Source organism: Rhinolophus sinicus, linkage group LG04 (genome assembly GCF_036562045.2).
Source record: "Rhinolophus sinicus isolate RSC01 linkage group LG04, ASM3656204v1, whole genome shotgun sequence".
NCBI lineage: Eukaryota > Metazoa > Chordata > Mammalia > Chiroptera > Rhinolophidae > Rhinolophus > Rhinolophus sinicus.
Genome location: NC_133754.1, coordinates 169,942,880 through 169,957,922, shown reverse-complemented (window position 1 = coordinate 169,957,922; position 15,043 = coordinate 169,942,880). Strand labels below are relative to the sequence as shown.

The 15,043-nt window shown below is 40.3% G+C and overlaps 1 protein-coding gene across 11 annotated transcripts in view; it reads left to right on the top strand.

The window, feature by feature from the left end:
• Nucleotides 1-15,043, top strand: part of SUSD1 (sushi domain containing 1) — a 116,489-nt gene that overhangs the window by 9,541 nt on the left and 91,905 nt on the right. For 9 of the 11 annotated variants that reach the window (XR_012495893.1, XR_012495891.1, XR_012495890.1 and 6 more), the window contains exons 2-4: nucleotides 1,627-1,740; nucleotides 4,410-4,565; nucleotides 14,642-14,827. Coding sequence is in view for 7 of the 11 variants with exons in the window: in XM_074330832.1 (XP_074186933.1) it covers nucleotides 1,627-1,740; nucleotides 4,410-4,565; nucleotides 14,642-14,827 (456 nt within the window). In the remaining 4 variants the exon portion in view is untranslated. The remainder of the gene's footprint in view (nucleotides 1-1,626; nucleotides 1,741-4,409; nucleotides 4,566-14,641; nucleotides 14,828-15,043) is intronic. The other 2 variants (XR_012495892.1, XM_074330830.1) reach the window with 1 other exon arrangement.

Here is a 15,043-nt window from a genome sequence, read left to right as displayed (position 1 = left end):
TTTTGTTTTTCATCTTTTTAAAGCTTCCTGCATTGAAATTCTAGATTTTTTTCCCCTCTGGCTGCCTGGTTTTCTTTCTCTCTTTTAAAATATAAAAACATATAAAACTCAAATTTTCTGGAGTAGATAATTTTTTTAAAAATATCTGGTATTAAACATTTCAATTTTGAAATCCTCTCTGTCCCAAGAATTATTTAGGAGAGTGTTCTGTAGTTTCCAAGTAGGTTTTCTTTTGGGGATACTAGTTTTATGTTTTATTTTGTAGTTTTATTACATTATTACATGGTAGTCAGTATGACTTCTACAAGTCCTACTTTTTTGAAATTTGTTGTAGTTTTCTTTATGGTCTGGGTATGATCCATTTTGTAAATATTCCATGGTTAATTTGATATTACTTAGTGACAAGTAGTGGTTTGTCTTATTTCTGTGTTATCTTTTGTTTTACAAAAAAAAAAAGCAAGCTTGGTTAAGAGTATTTAGAAATCTCCCCTCTCAGTTGGTTTCTTGCCTGGAGCAGCCTGAGGGCTAAGTCTTTATTACCTGGGGCCAAGACTGAGATGAAATTCCATGCTGAAAGGTTCTCCTTACTGGGCCACTCCTGAAATTACAGACACTGAGAATGCAACACAATATCCTACCAGCCTCTGGTAGGAATTCTTGTTTGATCTTGGGCCATATATCACCATCTGGTAGATTTGGGAGTTTCAGGAATTTTAGCCCCAAACATTTTTGCTGCTTATCTAAATAACTGGGATCTGGTCATCTAGCTGGGACCTGGCTGTTATCTCACTGGCATTTTAAACACCTTCACTGTTTCCCTAAAAGGAAAATGGGTGGGGGGTAATAGACAAGTTCTCCCCTCCATTTGCTTTTTGAATTGTAGCAAGTAGGATTGCAGGTTCCTTTATCCAATTGGTTAATAAAAATAAATCGAATGTTTATACTGTACAAATAATAGCCTGTGGACAAATAACATAATTCCTGTCCTTGAGAATCTCATTCATAATACCAAGCTGGGAAGACAGAGCTGGCATAGCATATAATCAGAGACTAACATGGCTGGTATGGTAATGTACAAGTGTTAGGGGAAGCACAGAGGAAGATGCATTTAATTTTCTTCAATAATGGAGGAATGGGGAAGACCTCAGGGAGAATGTGACATTTAAGTTGGGTCTTGAAGTAGGAATAGTAGGAAGGAGGGATAGGCATGCTAGTTGAAGGGGACATCATGCCTATGGCATAAAGTGTGACAGTGGAGAGCACGTATGGGAAAAAGTAGTCGCCTCCTGCCCAGGGACTGCTGGTGTGTGGTTTGGGTTTGGGAACAGTCCAGTTGGAGGAGTTAGCCTAGGGTTATACAGTTAAGAGCATTAATTGCCAGATAGAGGAATTTGCACTCTACTCTGTGGGCAGTGAGTACTCATTGTAAGTTTTTAATGATGGGATCAGATCCTTTTTTCTTTCTTTTTCTTTAATTTATTTTTTGCTTTTCAAAGATCAGATCCTTTTTAATTTTGATATTCAAATTTTGGTTCTCCATTGTAAATGTTTACTACCCAAAATATGATTTGTCTAAAGTAGGAGATTGAATTTTTCTTTTCCTGAAATATACAATTTATGATTCAGGTTTAGACATCTGTGCCACTTGTCATGAACACGCTACCTGCAAACAAAGAGACGGGAAGAAGATGTGTATTTGCAAGTATGGATTTGTGGGCAACGGGAGGATTAAATGTGTCGGTAAGTTAATTGAAAAGTTGAACCAAGAAATAAGATTCTCTAGTGTTAAGGAGTTGAATGTCCTTGGGTGGGGAACATTGTTATTTTGTTCACAAGTTTTTATTACAAGAACTTTCGTCAATTATAATAAGTCTTTGTTTTAGTGTTTGGACATATCCTTTCTCTAGCGTTTCCAAGGAAATATCCCTCATGTTAGAGGTCATTGAACTTGAATCTCTGGAAACTCTCTGACCGAACCAATTTGAAATCTGTTTCAAATCTTGAGTTTAACTTAACAACACCAGTGAATATTGCCTTCATTAATTTCTCTGGTTCTTTTGGTATAAAACTATTTATATTCGTACCATGAGAAAAAACAAAACACAAGTGCTTGTTAGACTTTTAGGCTACTTGATGAAATACTGTTGCTTTGAGTCTTATGTCTACTAGAATCCATCCTCCATTTTTTTTGTAGTTAAGAGCTTTTGGATGACTTAAAAAAAACCAAAAAAAACAAGACCTTCAGGTTAGAAACATCAGATTATTTTTTGCCTCATGGCATCCACCATGACACAATCCAGTTTCAGGCCCAATTCAGAGAGAGGGAGAGTTTCACAGCAACTTCATGAGTAATGTAATGTAACCAGTTTCCTCCCAGCAGCTTTCTTACCTGCAGTAAAAATATTGACAGTTTCGCCTTGAGATTGTGGATTGACAGTGTATACAACTTTGTTGTGATATCTTTGTTTGTTTGTGTTTTCCTCCCTTAAAAAACCCCAACAACTCAGTTTTGAATTCAAAACGTCACATTCTACTTCACAGACATAAGCTTTCACACACCACTGGCAATTCCTGCAGGCGGGAGTTGTGCCTTCTTTGACTCCCCTCTCTCTAGGATTTTGCCCATGAGAATTGTGGTTGTAGCCGTCCTGCAGCCTGAGGTTCCTAAGGGAATTTCTCCTCCCCCGTCCTCCCCCACCACTTCTAGCAGGGCCTTGGAAACAAAGTTAGAGTTGAGGAGCATGGATTATCCTTTTCTGCTCCCTGCCCTAATGAGGGCCTCCTCCCAGGAAAGCTTCCTGCCCTCTTGATTGCTCTGTGACTTCTGAACAACAGAAACTTCTCCTAATGGAAGTAGAGGGCTTTATTAATTTATGTGGTTTTTGCCCCCAAACACTAGACACTGCATATGCCGGTACTTGGTCCACTGAAACTGTACCACACGTTACAGGTGAGGTTATGCCTGTGCCAGAATTTGAGAATATGGTATTAAGCCAAGGGACCTAAGAGTTCCACGGTTTCCTACATGTCCCTTCTGGTGAAGTCTGCAGGGGAGCTATGCCTCAGAAACAATGGCAGGGATGGCAAAGGACGGGATATCCCAGGTGATGGGCCACTGGACTGTGTCTGATACCTGCATGCACTGGACACTTGGCCATGGCTCCAAGGCCCCTTCTGTCTCTCTAAATGCTCCTGCAGATTTTACCACAGACAGTTTTCACCACGAATTGTGCTCCAGGTTCAATTAAATTTTAACACAGGTAATGCCAAAAAAAATGGGGGGGAAAAAACAACACCAGAATTTTTTTTTTTTTTTTGAGTTAGCAGGAATTGAATGCAATTGTGAGAGGCAATGGAGTTGCTTCAAGGGAATCACTGCTGTAATAAAACGAACAAACAGAAAAAGTCCGGTTCATAAGTTGATGATCTCCCTCCTGCCGTCCCCCTACCCTCCCAAAATAGCTGGAACGATCACCTCTAAAAGGGTGCATAAGAAATTGGTTGCAGGCGTTTCCTCTGATGGTAGAGGCTAGGGCAGAGTTGGCACACTTTGGCCTGAGGGCCAGATTTGGCTGCTCCCTGTTTTTGTAGATAGAGTTTTATTAGAACACAGCATTGTTCATTTGTTTACCTGTTGTCTATGGCTGCTTTCAGGCTCCAAAAGCATGGCTGAGCAGTTGTAACCAGGGACTTATGACTCGCCCTTTACAGCAAAAGTTTGCTGACGCCTCAGCGAGAGGACAGAGATGGGAGGGAGATTTACTTTCACTTTGTATCTCTGTCAAACTATTGAATTAAAAATACTTAGGGCAGGCTTTTGTGGACTCATCAAGCACCCCATATTCCAGCTCCACCTCCCCGGTGACTAATATCTTCACATGGGTCATTGATGATTAGCAGGAGCTGTTCCTGCCACAGTATTAGCCCTGCTCCCGGATGAGGCTTACGCACTAATTCCATTGTGTTTCCTGGTAACTCAGAAGTCACAAATTTTCCAGTTAATCACTGATGTAAAATCATCCTACTCAGGCTTTCATGAAAAAGCAAGAAGAATGGCTGAGCTGGAAAAGTGGGATGCTGCCAGATTTGTTTCCCCAGGCCTATGACACGACCTTTTTAAGTATGGAAAAGTTCAAAATGAATCCCCTTCTCCCAGTCTTCCAGTAAGATGGATTGCCAGGTCGAGATGTCGGATTTCAGTCGTGGTTTCATACACCCCTAGTGCATGATGACGAGGGGCCCATGTCCTGTAGTCTGAGAAGCATAGTAACAGGAAAAGAGGCCAGGGAAACATTAACATTGTCACAGAATATCGATCCCCAAATCCATAGCACAGGAGAACAGCATGGGGTGCTGAACATGGAATGGACTGATAGCCCTTCCTCTGTGTTGTCTCAATGTATCAACAGATAAAAATGAGTGCCAGTTTGGGGCCACCGTGGTCTGTGGGAACCACACATCTTGCCACAACACGCCTGGAGGCTTTTATTGCATTTGCCTAGAAGGATATCGAGCCACGAACAACAACAAGACATTCATTCCCAATGATGGCACTTTTTGCACAGGTACTCACAAAGGGGGCTGCAGGGATGGCAGCTTGGTGATGGCAGGACGGTATGTGGGGTGTGGAAGACGGAGAGGGCAGGGCTGGGGCAGGGTGTGGTGCAAGGGAGGGACTCTTCCCGTAAGAATATCTATGAGGGAGATTTGGACATGGACTGAGTATGAGTTAATATTAGGGAGTTATTGTTAATTTTGTTTGATGAGATACTAGTATTGTGGTATTTGGGATAATATTCTTATTTTGGGAGATACATGCTAAAGTATCTAGGGATGTTATTATGAAGCATCAGGAACCATCTAGTGTCATTATATCTGTAAGGTACTTTATTTTTTTTCTGTAAGGTACTTTAAATGGCAAAATGTGAACAATTGTTGAATCTTGAGGGGTAGGTTCTTGGGGTGATTCTGGTATATACCGGTTCTGTGCACACTGCCCACTAAGGGCCCAGGGGGTGTGCGCCATGATGTGGGCTCCTGGGACATCAGAGTGCTGGTCCTATTAGGGACGTGGGCTCACCTCCCACGGGAATATGCTGAGTGAGGTGCAACTTTTCGGACCTCAGTAGCTTTAATGGTCAAATTTCTGGCCATGTGTTGGTTGAACACAAAACCCTTCAAATTTTCAGCGGCCCCTGTATTATCTGGACTCTACTTACAGCATGTCTTGATAATACGAGTTCTTTGATTTTCTAAAAAAATCTTTGAACAGTAATAAAGAGGAAAGGCAGGGAAAGACTGCTGCCTCTAAGATGGTTTTGCATAGGCTTCATGACTCTGCTTAAAAGCTCTGTGATATTTAAAGGTTGTCGGGGAAAAGAAAGAGAGAGGAGAACATGGTTTATCTTTTTATCCGTCAAGAACTACAGATTCTGATGTTCTGATTCATTCTGTCTCTTGACCTGTACAGATCCCTCAAAGGGTATATTTGATTTATTCTTGGTGTAAAGGGACACATTCCCTTAGAGAAGACATTTTATAATATCTTGTTTTACGTAGCAAAGTTACTTGCTACATGATTGCAGAAGTGCAGTGTTGCAGAATTAAATGAGGTGCATTTTTTTTTTAAAAGATAGTAATTTGAAAAAACTTTAGAAGATGATGACCTGGTGTTCAGTTCATTCAATACACAGTTTTCATGCTCTTCAGACAGCTAATTTCAGAACAAAGTGTTAGTGAGATGGGAAAGCAAAAGGCACAGTATTACTAGAATTCAGAATCCACAGGGGTACTTATTTTGGAAGTGGTCAAGGGGTTGGGGAGCTTTCCTGAGGACCTGATACCTGAAATTATGTTTTTAAGGCTGTGGGGGTTTGCCAGGAAAAACTTTTATAACTATCTATCACTGTAGTTCCCAAGGATGCATGCTACTTTTTAAAAGATAGGACAAATAATAAGAAGAAAGAAATATTTTATGCAAGGGTTAGGTAGATGTGAGCCTAATAAGACCCCATCTTCCTGGAACAAAATCCTGACCTAGACTCTGCTTTTATTCTACTTCTTATAAGTATTTGATGACCTTTCCTTTAGAGAGAGAGAGAGAGAGAGAGAGAGAGAGAGAGGAGATAATTCACATATCGTAAAATTCACCCTTTTAAAGTGTACATTTCGTGCTTTTTAGTATATTCATGGAGTTGTGCATTAGTCACCACTACCTAATTTTATAACATTCCTCCCCTCAAAGAAGCCCCGTATCCATTGGCAGTCATTCCTGTGACTTTTCCTTTTGGGGTCTCCAGTTATCATTCCATAAAAGTTGATGGATGACTTTTCTTGATAATACTGAGTTTCTTTCAGAATCATGGTTGCCACAGAAACGTCAGTGGACTTTAGCTGGGGCAGAGGCTTAGCAAGTTAGCCAGTGTTTGCCTGGAACCACAGGATGTGAATCATAGTTCTTGAATTATGAGGAATCCTGAACCAGGGGATTCTGGGACCATGTATTTTGCAGAGTTCAAGTAAAGTTCAGGGGCTGGCCTCTTTGGATGTCACCAAGGATAGTCGAGGCATAAGTGTAAGGGTTCTAGCTCTGGACAACCTGCAGATGTTCTGGCCCCCAGGGCTGCCCCTCAGTGACTCCTGGGGATCCTGGAAATGTTGCCATGAGCCACAGTACAGAGCTGGAGTCTCTGTGGCACTTCCAGTGAGAGAGTGGTTTGACTTAGATGGGCCGAGAGTAAGTGGAGGGAAATGAGACTGATGTGGGAATAAGGCCTGGGGTTGTCATCTCCCAACCAACATGACTCCAGATAGGCATGGTTCTAGTAAGAGCTGCTGCAAATTGCAGAATTCCTTTTTTATGACTCTGAATTCTCCAAGTCTTGGGAATCCATCTTGACTCTGATGGCAGAAGCAATCTTTTTTTCATAAGCTTGTTTCCTGCAGGATCAGGGCCTGGTGCCATTTCTTCTAGAGAAATGTAATGGTATTTCAGCCTTGGCTGAGAAATGGGGAAAAAGGGGGAATAAAGAAGAGAGTGAATGCTTGGCATTCATCCAGGAGTTCCTGGAATCTCCTGCCCAAACCTGTACCCCACAGGTCTATCTATGGTGAGGTAAACACCTTCGTTTCTAGACATAAATCCATGCCGCTTCCAAGACCAGTGTAGTCTGTTGGTTTCTCTCCTAAGTCAGGAGCCTTATTCTCCACGTGAACTGTTGCCCACAAGCTTCTCAGCTGCCCGGCTGTTTCAGGTCCTACAGCTGCCTGCTGTGGCCTCTTGGCAAACGCAGGGCCCCACCCAGATTCTGCGTGCTGTACGTGGGGTATTGCTCAATAGGACTGCAGCTGTCCTAACATTTCTCCCAGTGTTCTCTCCAAGCAGAACTTTGTTCCCCAAACCCCAATCCTTTGTTTTAGCTGGATTTATTCCTGCAGAGTCATGTTTTAGCACTCTTGAAAGAAGGAATAAGCAAGGAAAGACAAAGCCAAGGAAAAGTACCCTGGTGGAGGGGGTTACTGCTCTCTGCTGCGCAGAGCAGCGCTCATAACCATTGATTCCTTATCTCCTTTCCCTGTGGAATCCCCCTGATTCCTGCTGTGGTGGGTGAGGAATTCAGGACCCTGCTACCTTGTTTCCCCGAAAATAAGACCTAACCGGAAAATAAGCCCTAGCATGATTTTTCAGGATGACATCCCCTGAACATAAGCCCTAATGTGTCTTTTGGAGCAAACCTTAATATAAGACCCAGTCTTATTATCGGGGAAACTTGGTACTGCCTCAGCTCTTAGAAAGGAGAGGTTAAAGATTCTGAATTAAAAGATGGTTAAACCAGAGCTCTGCCCCCCAACTGCCAGCTCTGCCCCCCAACCGCCACAGGCCTTGATGAAGGCACCATTGCTCACTCTTTGGGAGTGAGGGGGCACGCCTGACATCCCCCTGCAGGTTAACACCTCCCAAGACTTTGCTCTTGCCTCTCACTTGCTCAAGCCCCAGCATATGGATATCCCAGGTTCTTTCTTCCCAAGGTCCTGTTGAGTGTATCAAAATACTCTTATGCACACAGAGTTCTTTTTTACTCTACTAATTTAAAGTTTTGGGAGGAGTAAGAAAGACAGGAGCTGAGCTTAAGTTGATCTTTGAACTACCTATAAAGTAGACTTTCCTAAACAAACTATCAATATTTACAAGATTGTGAAGGAAATGATTAGTTCTTTTGAGTTCAGGCTCTTTGCTCATCTCCGAGCATGAACTTGAACATGGTTCTCAATCTATTCAGCTACTGCTTTAGCAAAAGTTATGGGTGAAAAAGGAGGGAGTTGTTACCCTAGGATGGAGCTGTGGAAATAGAGTAGGGGTGAATGGGTCATGTAGTTTTGATGTATGTAATGATCCATGATTGTTCTTCCCAAAAGGACACAGAACAATAAGGCAATATATTTCCCTATGAGAAGGAAAATAGCTTTGTTTTTTCCCACTTACTATAAAAAAGAACATATACTCATGTAGAAAAGTTAAGCAATTATGGAAAAGTATAAAGGAAAAAGAAAAAACATCACCTAATATGAACCCAGAGGCAACCATGCTTAATATTTTGGTAAATCCCTTGTAAGACGCCTCTGTGCATATGTACTGTAGCCATAATTTTATATTAATAGCGTGTATATGGTGTTCCACAGTCCAGTATTTCACTTCTATAAACGGTATTATTTTCTCCATATCAAACTCCATGAAGTAAGAGAAGACAAAATGTACTTCCCTCACAACACGTGATCTTTCATTTCGACAAACATAAATATATAACCCAAGAGAAATGAAAATCTATGTCCACAAAAGACTTGCCCATGCATGTGCCTGAGCACAAACTGGAAATAGCACGCATGTCCATGAACAGGAGGATGGATAAACAAATGGTGGTAGATTCCTATATTAGTCAGTGATAAAGAGGAATGATCAACTGATACAGAGGAATCTCAAAACCATTATGTTGAGCAAAAGATGCCAAACATAAAAATGTGCATTATAAAAGATTCCATCTCTATGAAGTACATGCAAAACTAATTAATAGTGCTAGAAATAAAAAGGTGGTTGCTTCTTGATGGCATGGGGGTTGACCAGAGATATGAGGAAACTTCCTGGGTGATGGAAATATTCTGCCTTGATTAGAATGTTGGCTACATGGTTGTATGAGATTTTTAAAACTCAGGACCTGAACACTTAAAATCAGTACGTTTTATTTTATGTAAATTACAATGCACTTAAAAAATAAAAGAGGTAGTTATACGATACCTTTTAAGTTAACTACAGAAATTCATTATTTGAATGTACTGTGTTACTTAACTGATTTTTCCCCCAATTGTGATTGTTTCTCTTTTCTTTCTCCCCCGCCCCACCCCACTATTATAAGAAATGTTATAGTGGACATTCTTGTACTTACAGCCTTACAAATAATTATCTCCGTGTTATAAATTCTGGGCTAACATGTCTTGAGGACCTACAGTCTGCCAGGCACTGTGCTAAGTGCTTTCTACATGTTTTATTTAATCCCCACAAAAACCCTACTGCAATTAGCTTCATGTTGTAGACGTGGTTTAGAAAGGTTAAGGAACAGACATTAGTACCTCTAGTAAGAGGCAGACTCAGTTCTCAAACCTGGGTCTTTTTGATGTTCAAACTCATGCTATTAGTTGAAATGGCTAAATATAGAACATTAGGGCCCTAGACCAGGTCAGAGTGTCCTGCTCAGTTTTGCTTCTTCCTAGCAAGAAATTGTTCTGGCTGTGGATGAAGTCAAATAATCCCCTATATACGAGGTGTGATCGAAAAATACAGTGAATGTTAAATTTAAAAAAAATTATTACAGTAAAAGACACATTGTCATTAATCCCTCTCAAAATACTCCCCCTCGCTTCAAACACACATATCCCATCATTCTTGCCACTTTCTGAAGCAGTTCTGGAAGTCCTCTTTTGTGAGTGTCTTTACTTCATCCTCCATTGTGACAACATTCCGTGTCACACATCACTTCTGGTACGGCAATTTCTGTCAAATGAAAACATCATGGTGTGTCCTCACCCACCTTATTCATCGGATCTGGCACCATGCAACTTCTGGCTCTTCCCCAAAGTCAAAATGACCATGAAAGGAAAATGTTTTGAATCGATTCAGGACATCGAGACAACTATGATAGTGCAATTAAAAACACTCACAAAAGAGGACTTCCAGAACTGCTTCAGAAAGTGGCGGGAATGATGGAATAAGTGTGTTTGAAGTGAGGGGGAATATTTTGAGGGGAATTAATGGCAATGTGTCTTTTACTGTAATAATTTTTTTTTTAATTTAAATATTCACTGTATTTTTTGAGCACACCTCATAGAATAAAACACAAGGAATATTTCTCCTTGATTAGTTACATTTGTTAAGAAGGTTGCCTGGAACATTTTTTCCTTCACAGGCAAACATTTTAAACCTGGTAGACCCCATGGAATTTACTATGTGAAGTTGTTCTGAGTTGCTTAACATGCTTATCTAGCCAAGATTCTAGAATAGATTAGAAAAGCAATGGTTTGTGAGCATAAGAGGTAGCAGGGGATTAAAAGTCGAAATCATGTTGTACTAATCTCAGTGATACATGGTAGATATAATCTAGACTTCATTAAGGCAGTTGATGATACCTTTGCCAATCTCTGTGGATGGGGAATTATTGATTGGATGCTAGCACGATGGGATTGTAGTGGGAGAGGCAGTGTGACATAGTGGTTAAGAATATGGTCTCTGGAGCCAGATACCTGCTTCAATCCTGGCTTCTCACTACTTACCTGACTTCAGTCCAGTTAATCACTTTGTGCTTCAGTTACTGCATCTGTAAAATGGGGATAATAACAGCATCTGCCACACGTGGTTATTGTGAGGATTAAATAAAATGGAAATAATCAGTAATAAATAATGAAGTGTTTAGAACATTGCCTGGCACGTGCAAGATGACATGCAGGAATTATCAACAATCATTACAACAATTATTATTATTAGGTTGTTGAATGACTATACCTAAATTATATGACTATTATATGACTAGATTAATGACTATAGTGACTCATATAGAGCTGATTGTTATCTAGAAACTCCAACTCTTTTCTACACCACATTTTTGCCTTATAGTTATTTGTATTGCTTCTTTTTATTTTATTTTATTTTTATTATTATTATTTTTAAAGATTTTATTGGGGAAGGAGAACAGGACTTTATTGGGGAACAGTGTGTACTTCCAGGACTTTTTTCCAAGTCAAGTTGTTGTCCTTTCAATCTTAGTTGTGGAGGATGCCATTCAGCTTCAAGTTGTTGTCCTTTCAATCTTAGTTGTGGAAGGTGCCATTCAGCTTCAAGTTGTTGTCCTTTCAATCTTAGTTGTGGAGGGTGCCATTCAGCTTCAAGTTGTTGTCCTTTCAGTCTTAGTTGTGGAGGGCGCAGCTCAGCTCCAGGTCCAGCTGCCATTGCTAGTTGCAGGGGCACAGCCCACCATCCCTCGCGGGACTCAAGGAATTGAACTGGCAACCTTGTGGTTGAGAGTCCACTGGCCCATGTGGGAATCGAACCGGGAGCCTTCGGAGTTAGGAGCATGGAGCTCTAACCGCCTGAGCCACCGGGCTGGCCCCTGTATTGCTTCTTTTTAGAACTCTACTGAAAAAAATGACTGATTCCCATTTATTATCTTTTGAGGAGTTTGGTGTATATGGTAGACAGGCTGAAAAATGATTTATCTGTGAAAGCTATACATACACATTTTACAAACTCCTCAATGGAATAAAAAATCTTGATAAACTAAAATGATGAATCAAACATATGTTGTATTCTGCAGTGTTGACATCATCTCCAAAGTTTGTACTAGATTGAGATTGAAGTTATTTTATTTTATTTTTATTTTAAGAATCCTTTCTTAACAATTGTCAAAAGCCATGATTCTGTTTTTCAATAATTGTTTAACTCTTAAATTTTACTGGTTTCATTTATCAACACTTTTTGTTGTGTTTTATTACATCTTCTTCCCCTTTCTTGACATTATTCATTTTCATGTTTGTCACTGGCTTCAGTATATTCTCAAAATCTTTTTCAGAAAAGAAATGTCAGTGGTATAATTCCTGAGATCATTTCTGTTCTAAAAGGTCATTTCTTTGTTTAAATATAGCACAATGTTTTACTGTCTTATCCTTAGAATGCTGTAAATAACACTCACTGCTATCTAGTATTTAGTGTTTCAGACAAGAAGTCCTAGGTCAGATGGGTTCTCTTTTTCTCATAGAGTACCATTACTTTCTCTCAGGAGGTTTATAATTTTTCCCTATTCCATGAAACTCAGATTGACTTCCATTTTTCAACATTCGTGCCTGTCTGTTGTAAAGGCTATTTGGATTTGAATACATAAGCTGAGACTTTTTTTTTTCTTTTGATATTACTTCTTACACATTTACTCCCTTCTCATAATCAGTTCCTTTTAAATGAATAATGATGGTTACCAAGGGGCTGGGGCTGGGGGATGGGTGAAAAGGAAAAAAGGAATACAGAATAGTATAAAAAGTATAATGTAAAAAAAATTAAATGGGTGTTAAATATTTTGGATCGGTTCTCTTATCACTTTTTTGTCCTATATTCATTCTATCTCACATAATTACTGTTTCTATGTGTGTTTGGAGAATTCCTCAAGTTGGAATTTGCAAGTTTATTTTTCACTGTTGATTGACCTATTATTCAGTGACTTTTGAGTTTTTATTCTTGGCATTCATATTTTGTTTTTAAGCCACTAACTTGGGGGCAGGGGGAGTAAAGTTATATAGTGATAGATAATCAAGACACTCTTGACATATAAAGAGATGCAGACGTCCAAAGGAGATTAACAAGATTCTGTATTTAAAAAAAAAAAAAAAGAGGGGACTTTCTGAGAAAACAATGAGGCCTTGTTAATTAAAAACAATTCATTGTTTCTCACAATTTCATGACTAGGTGGTTTAGTCACTGTGTGGACACATTAAGCTGGTGGCTGTGTTGGGCTGGTCTGGGCTGGTAGGTAAAAGAAGGGCTCTCTCTCTCCCACAGGTCTAGGGCCTGATGCTGACTGTCAGCTAGGGCATCTTAGTTCTCCATGTGGCCTCTCTCTTCACATGGTGTCTCATCTTTTAGGGCCTCTCTCCCAAGTACAATAGCCTGGATATTCTCATAGCATGGCCACTGGATTCCAAGAGAGGGAAGGAGGAAGCAGCCAGGTGTCTTCAAGGTTAGGCCCAGAGCAGGCACAGTGTTACTTCTGCCCCATTCTATTGGCCAAAGCAAGTCCCAAGGCCTGCCCCAGAGGAGGGGAAGTGGATTCCACTGTTGATGAGAGGAGTGGCATGCAAGAAAGGGAGAGGAAGAATTGTTGCTAGCCATCTTTGACGACAGTCTCCCCTAAGAGTTCCCCAAAGTTTGCTGCGCTGAAGGTGTAGGTTGATCAGAATTGGTAGCCTGTGTGGGCTCCTTCAGCAATTGAATGAATTACTGATTCCCAAACCACTGTGTCCAAGACCAAAAAAACAAACAAAAAGAGTATAGTGAATTTCCATAAAATTATATTAAACACATTTAAAAGCATTCTGAGATTGTCTTCCTTCTTTTATGAAATTATGGTATTCGTAGTTTCTTGGGGGGAAAAAGTATTTATCTGGTAAAATAGAATATTGGCCAACTTCCAAAATTACTGGTTTTTGAAATCCCAGAGTCTGGGCACAACCAGACTTACTTAGTTAATCTGCTTCCTTTCCGCTGCCCCCCTGATGGTTCTTGCACAAGTCCTGGTAAAAGTCCTATTTCGCTTAAGGTACTTTTTTCTCCAAGTGAAATTGGTGTGTGTGTGGCTCTGATGGAATTCCTGAAGTTTTTAGTTGTGTTCATTAAGCCAGGTTGATGGGGGTGGAGTGGGGGGCAGAGCACAGTTAACTGGCCGAGAGCTTCCTTCTCCAGCCTCTAAATTACTGTGTGTTTTGTTTACCCCTGTACCTGCTACGTCTCATAATCCTCAGTCAAGGAAAAGTCTGCCAAGAAGCATGTCTTGTCTTTCTTGAAGCCTGTTTTATAAGCCCTTGTAATCTTGGTAAAATTAGTGAGACCCTTCTGAATTATCCCCTTACTACGTGTCTTACTAATCTGTGCTCTTTTATTATTATTATTAGTTTCAGGTGTACAAAGCAATGTAATAGACATTTACACCCCTCTCTCTGCTCATTTTTGAGAGCATTTTTCACTCTGGTCTAAATGGTTTTGTATTTGGAGTTCTTCTTCAGATATTTTTTTATGAGGTTGAGGCCATCCTTATTTTACAGTAATTGAATTTTTTAACATACTTTTTGGGGTTTGTTTTGTTTGGTGTCAGAGTTGGTGATGGTTGTTGGTTTTCATGAGTCGTATTTATTGAGCACCTTTTAGTGCCTATGATGTGAAGGACGTATGAGAAGAACCCTTAAGGAGGAAAATAAAATACATGATACGGTTACAAACAAATGCATCCATTTGTAAGTGTAGATTGAGAATGTGAGAAATGGCTGTCACAATGTCATCCCCACACACTTTTCTTTTTTCTGTTTTTCTCTTCCTCTTGTATTTGGGATGGGTCTCAAGACATAGATGAGTGTGAGGTTTCCGGCCTGTGCAGGCAAGGAGGGCGGTGTGTGAACACTCATGGAAGCTTTGAATGCTACTGTATGGATGGATACTTGCCAAAGAGTGGGCCTGAGCCTTTCCACCCAACCAGAGACGCCACATCATGCACAGGTGGGTTTCTGCCAAAGAAGGCAACCTGGGAAGGTGAGTTTCTGTTGGTGGTGACTTTCTCCTGCTCTGAGCTTGTGTCTGTGGGTCTGTGTTGGGGATGTGAGTGGAGATTATCTACCGGTATCTGTTCCTTTGCACATTTATACAACCTATGAAATAAAGTAAACAGCATAACTAAGATAGAAGGGGCTACATTAAAAAGCTAAAATTGGTAAGCTTCAGGGATTTTTAGCAGTTCATAAATATCCT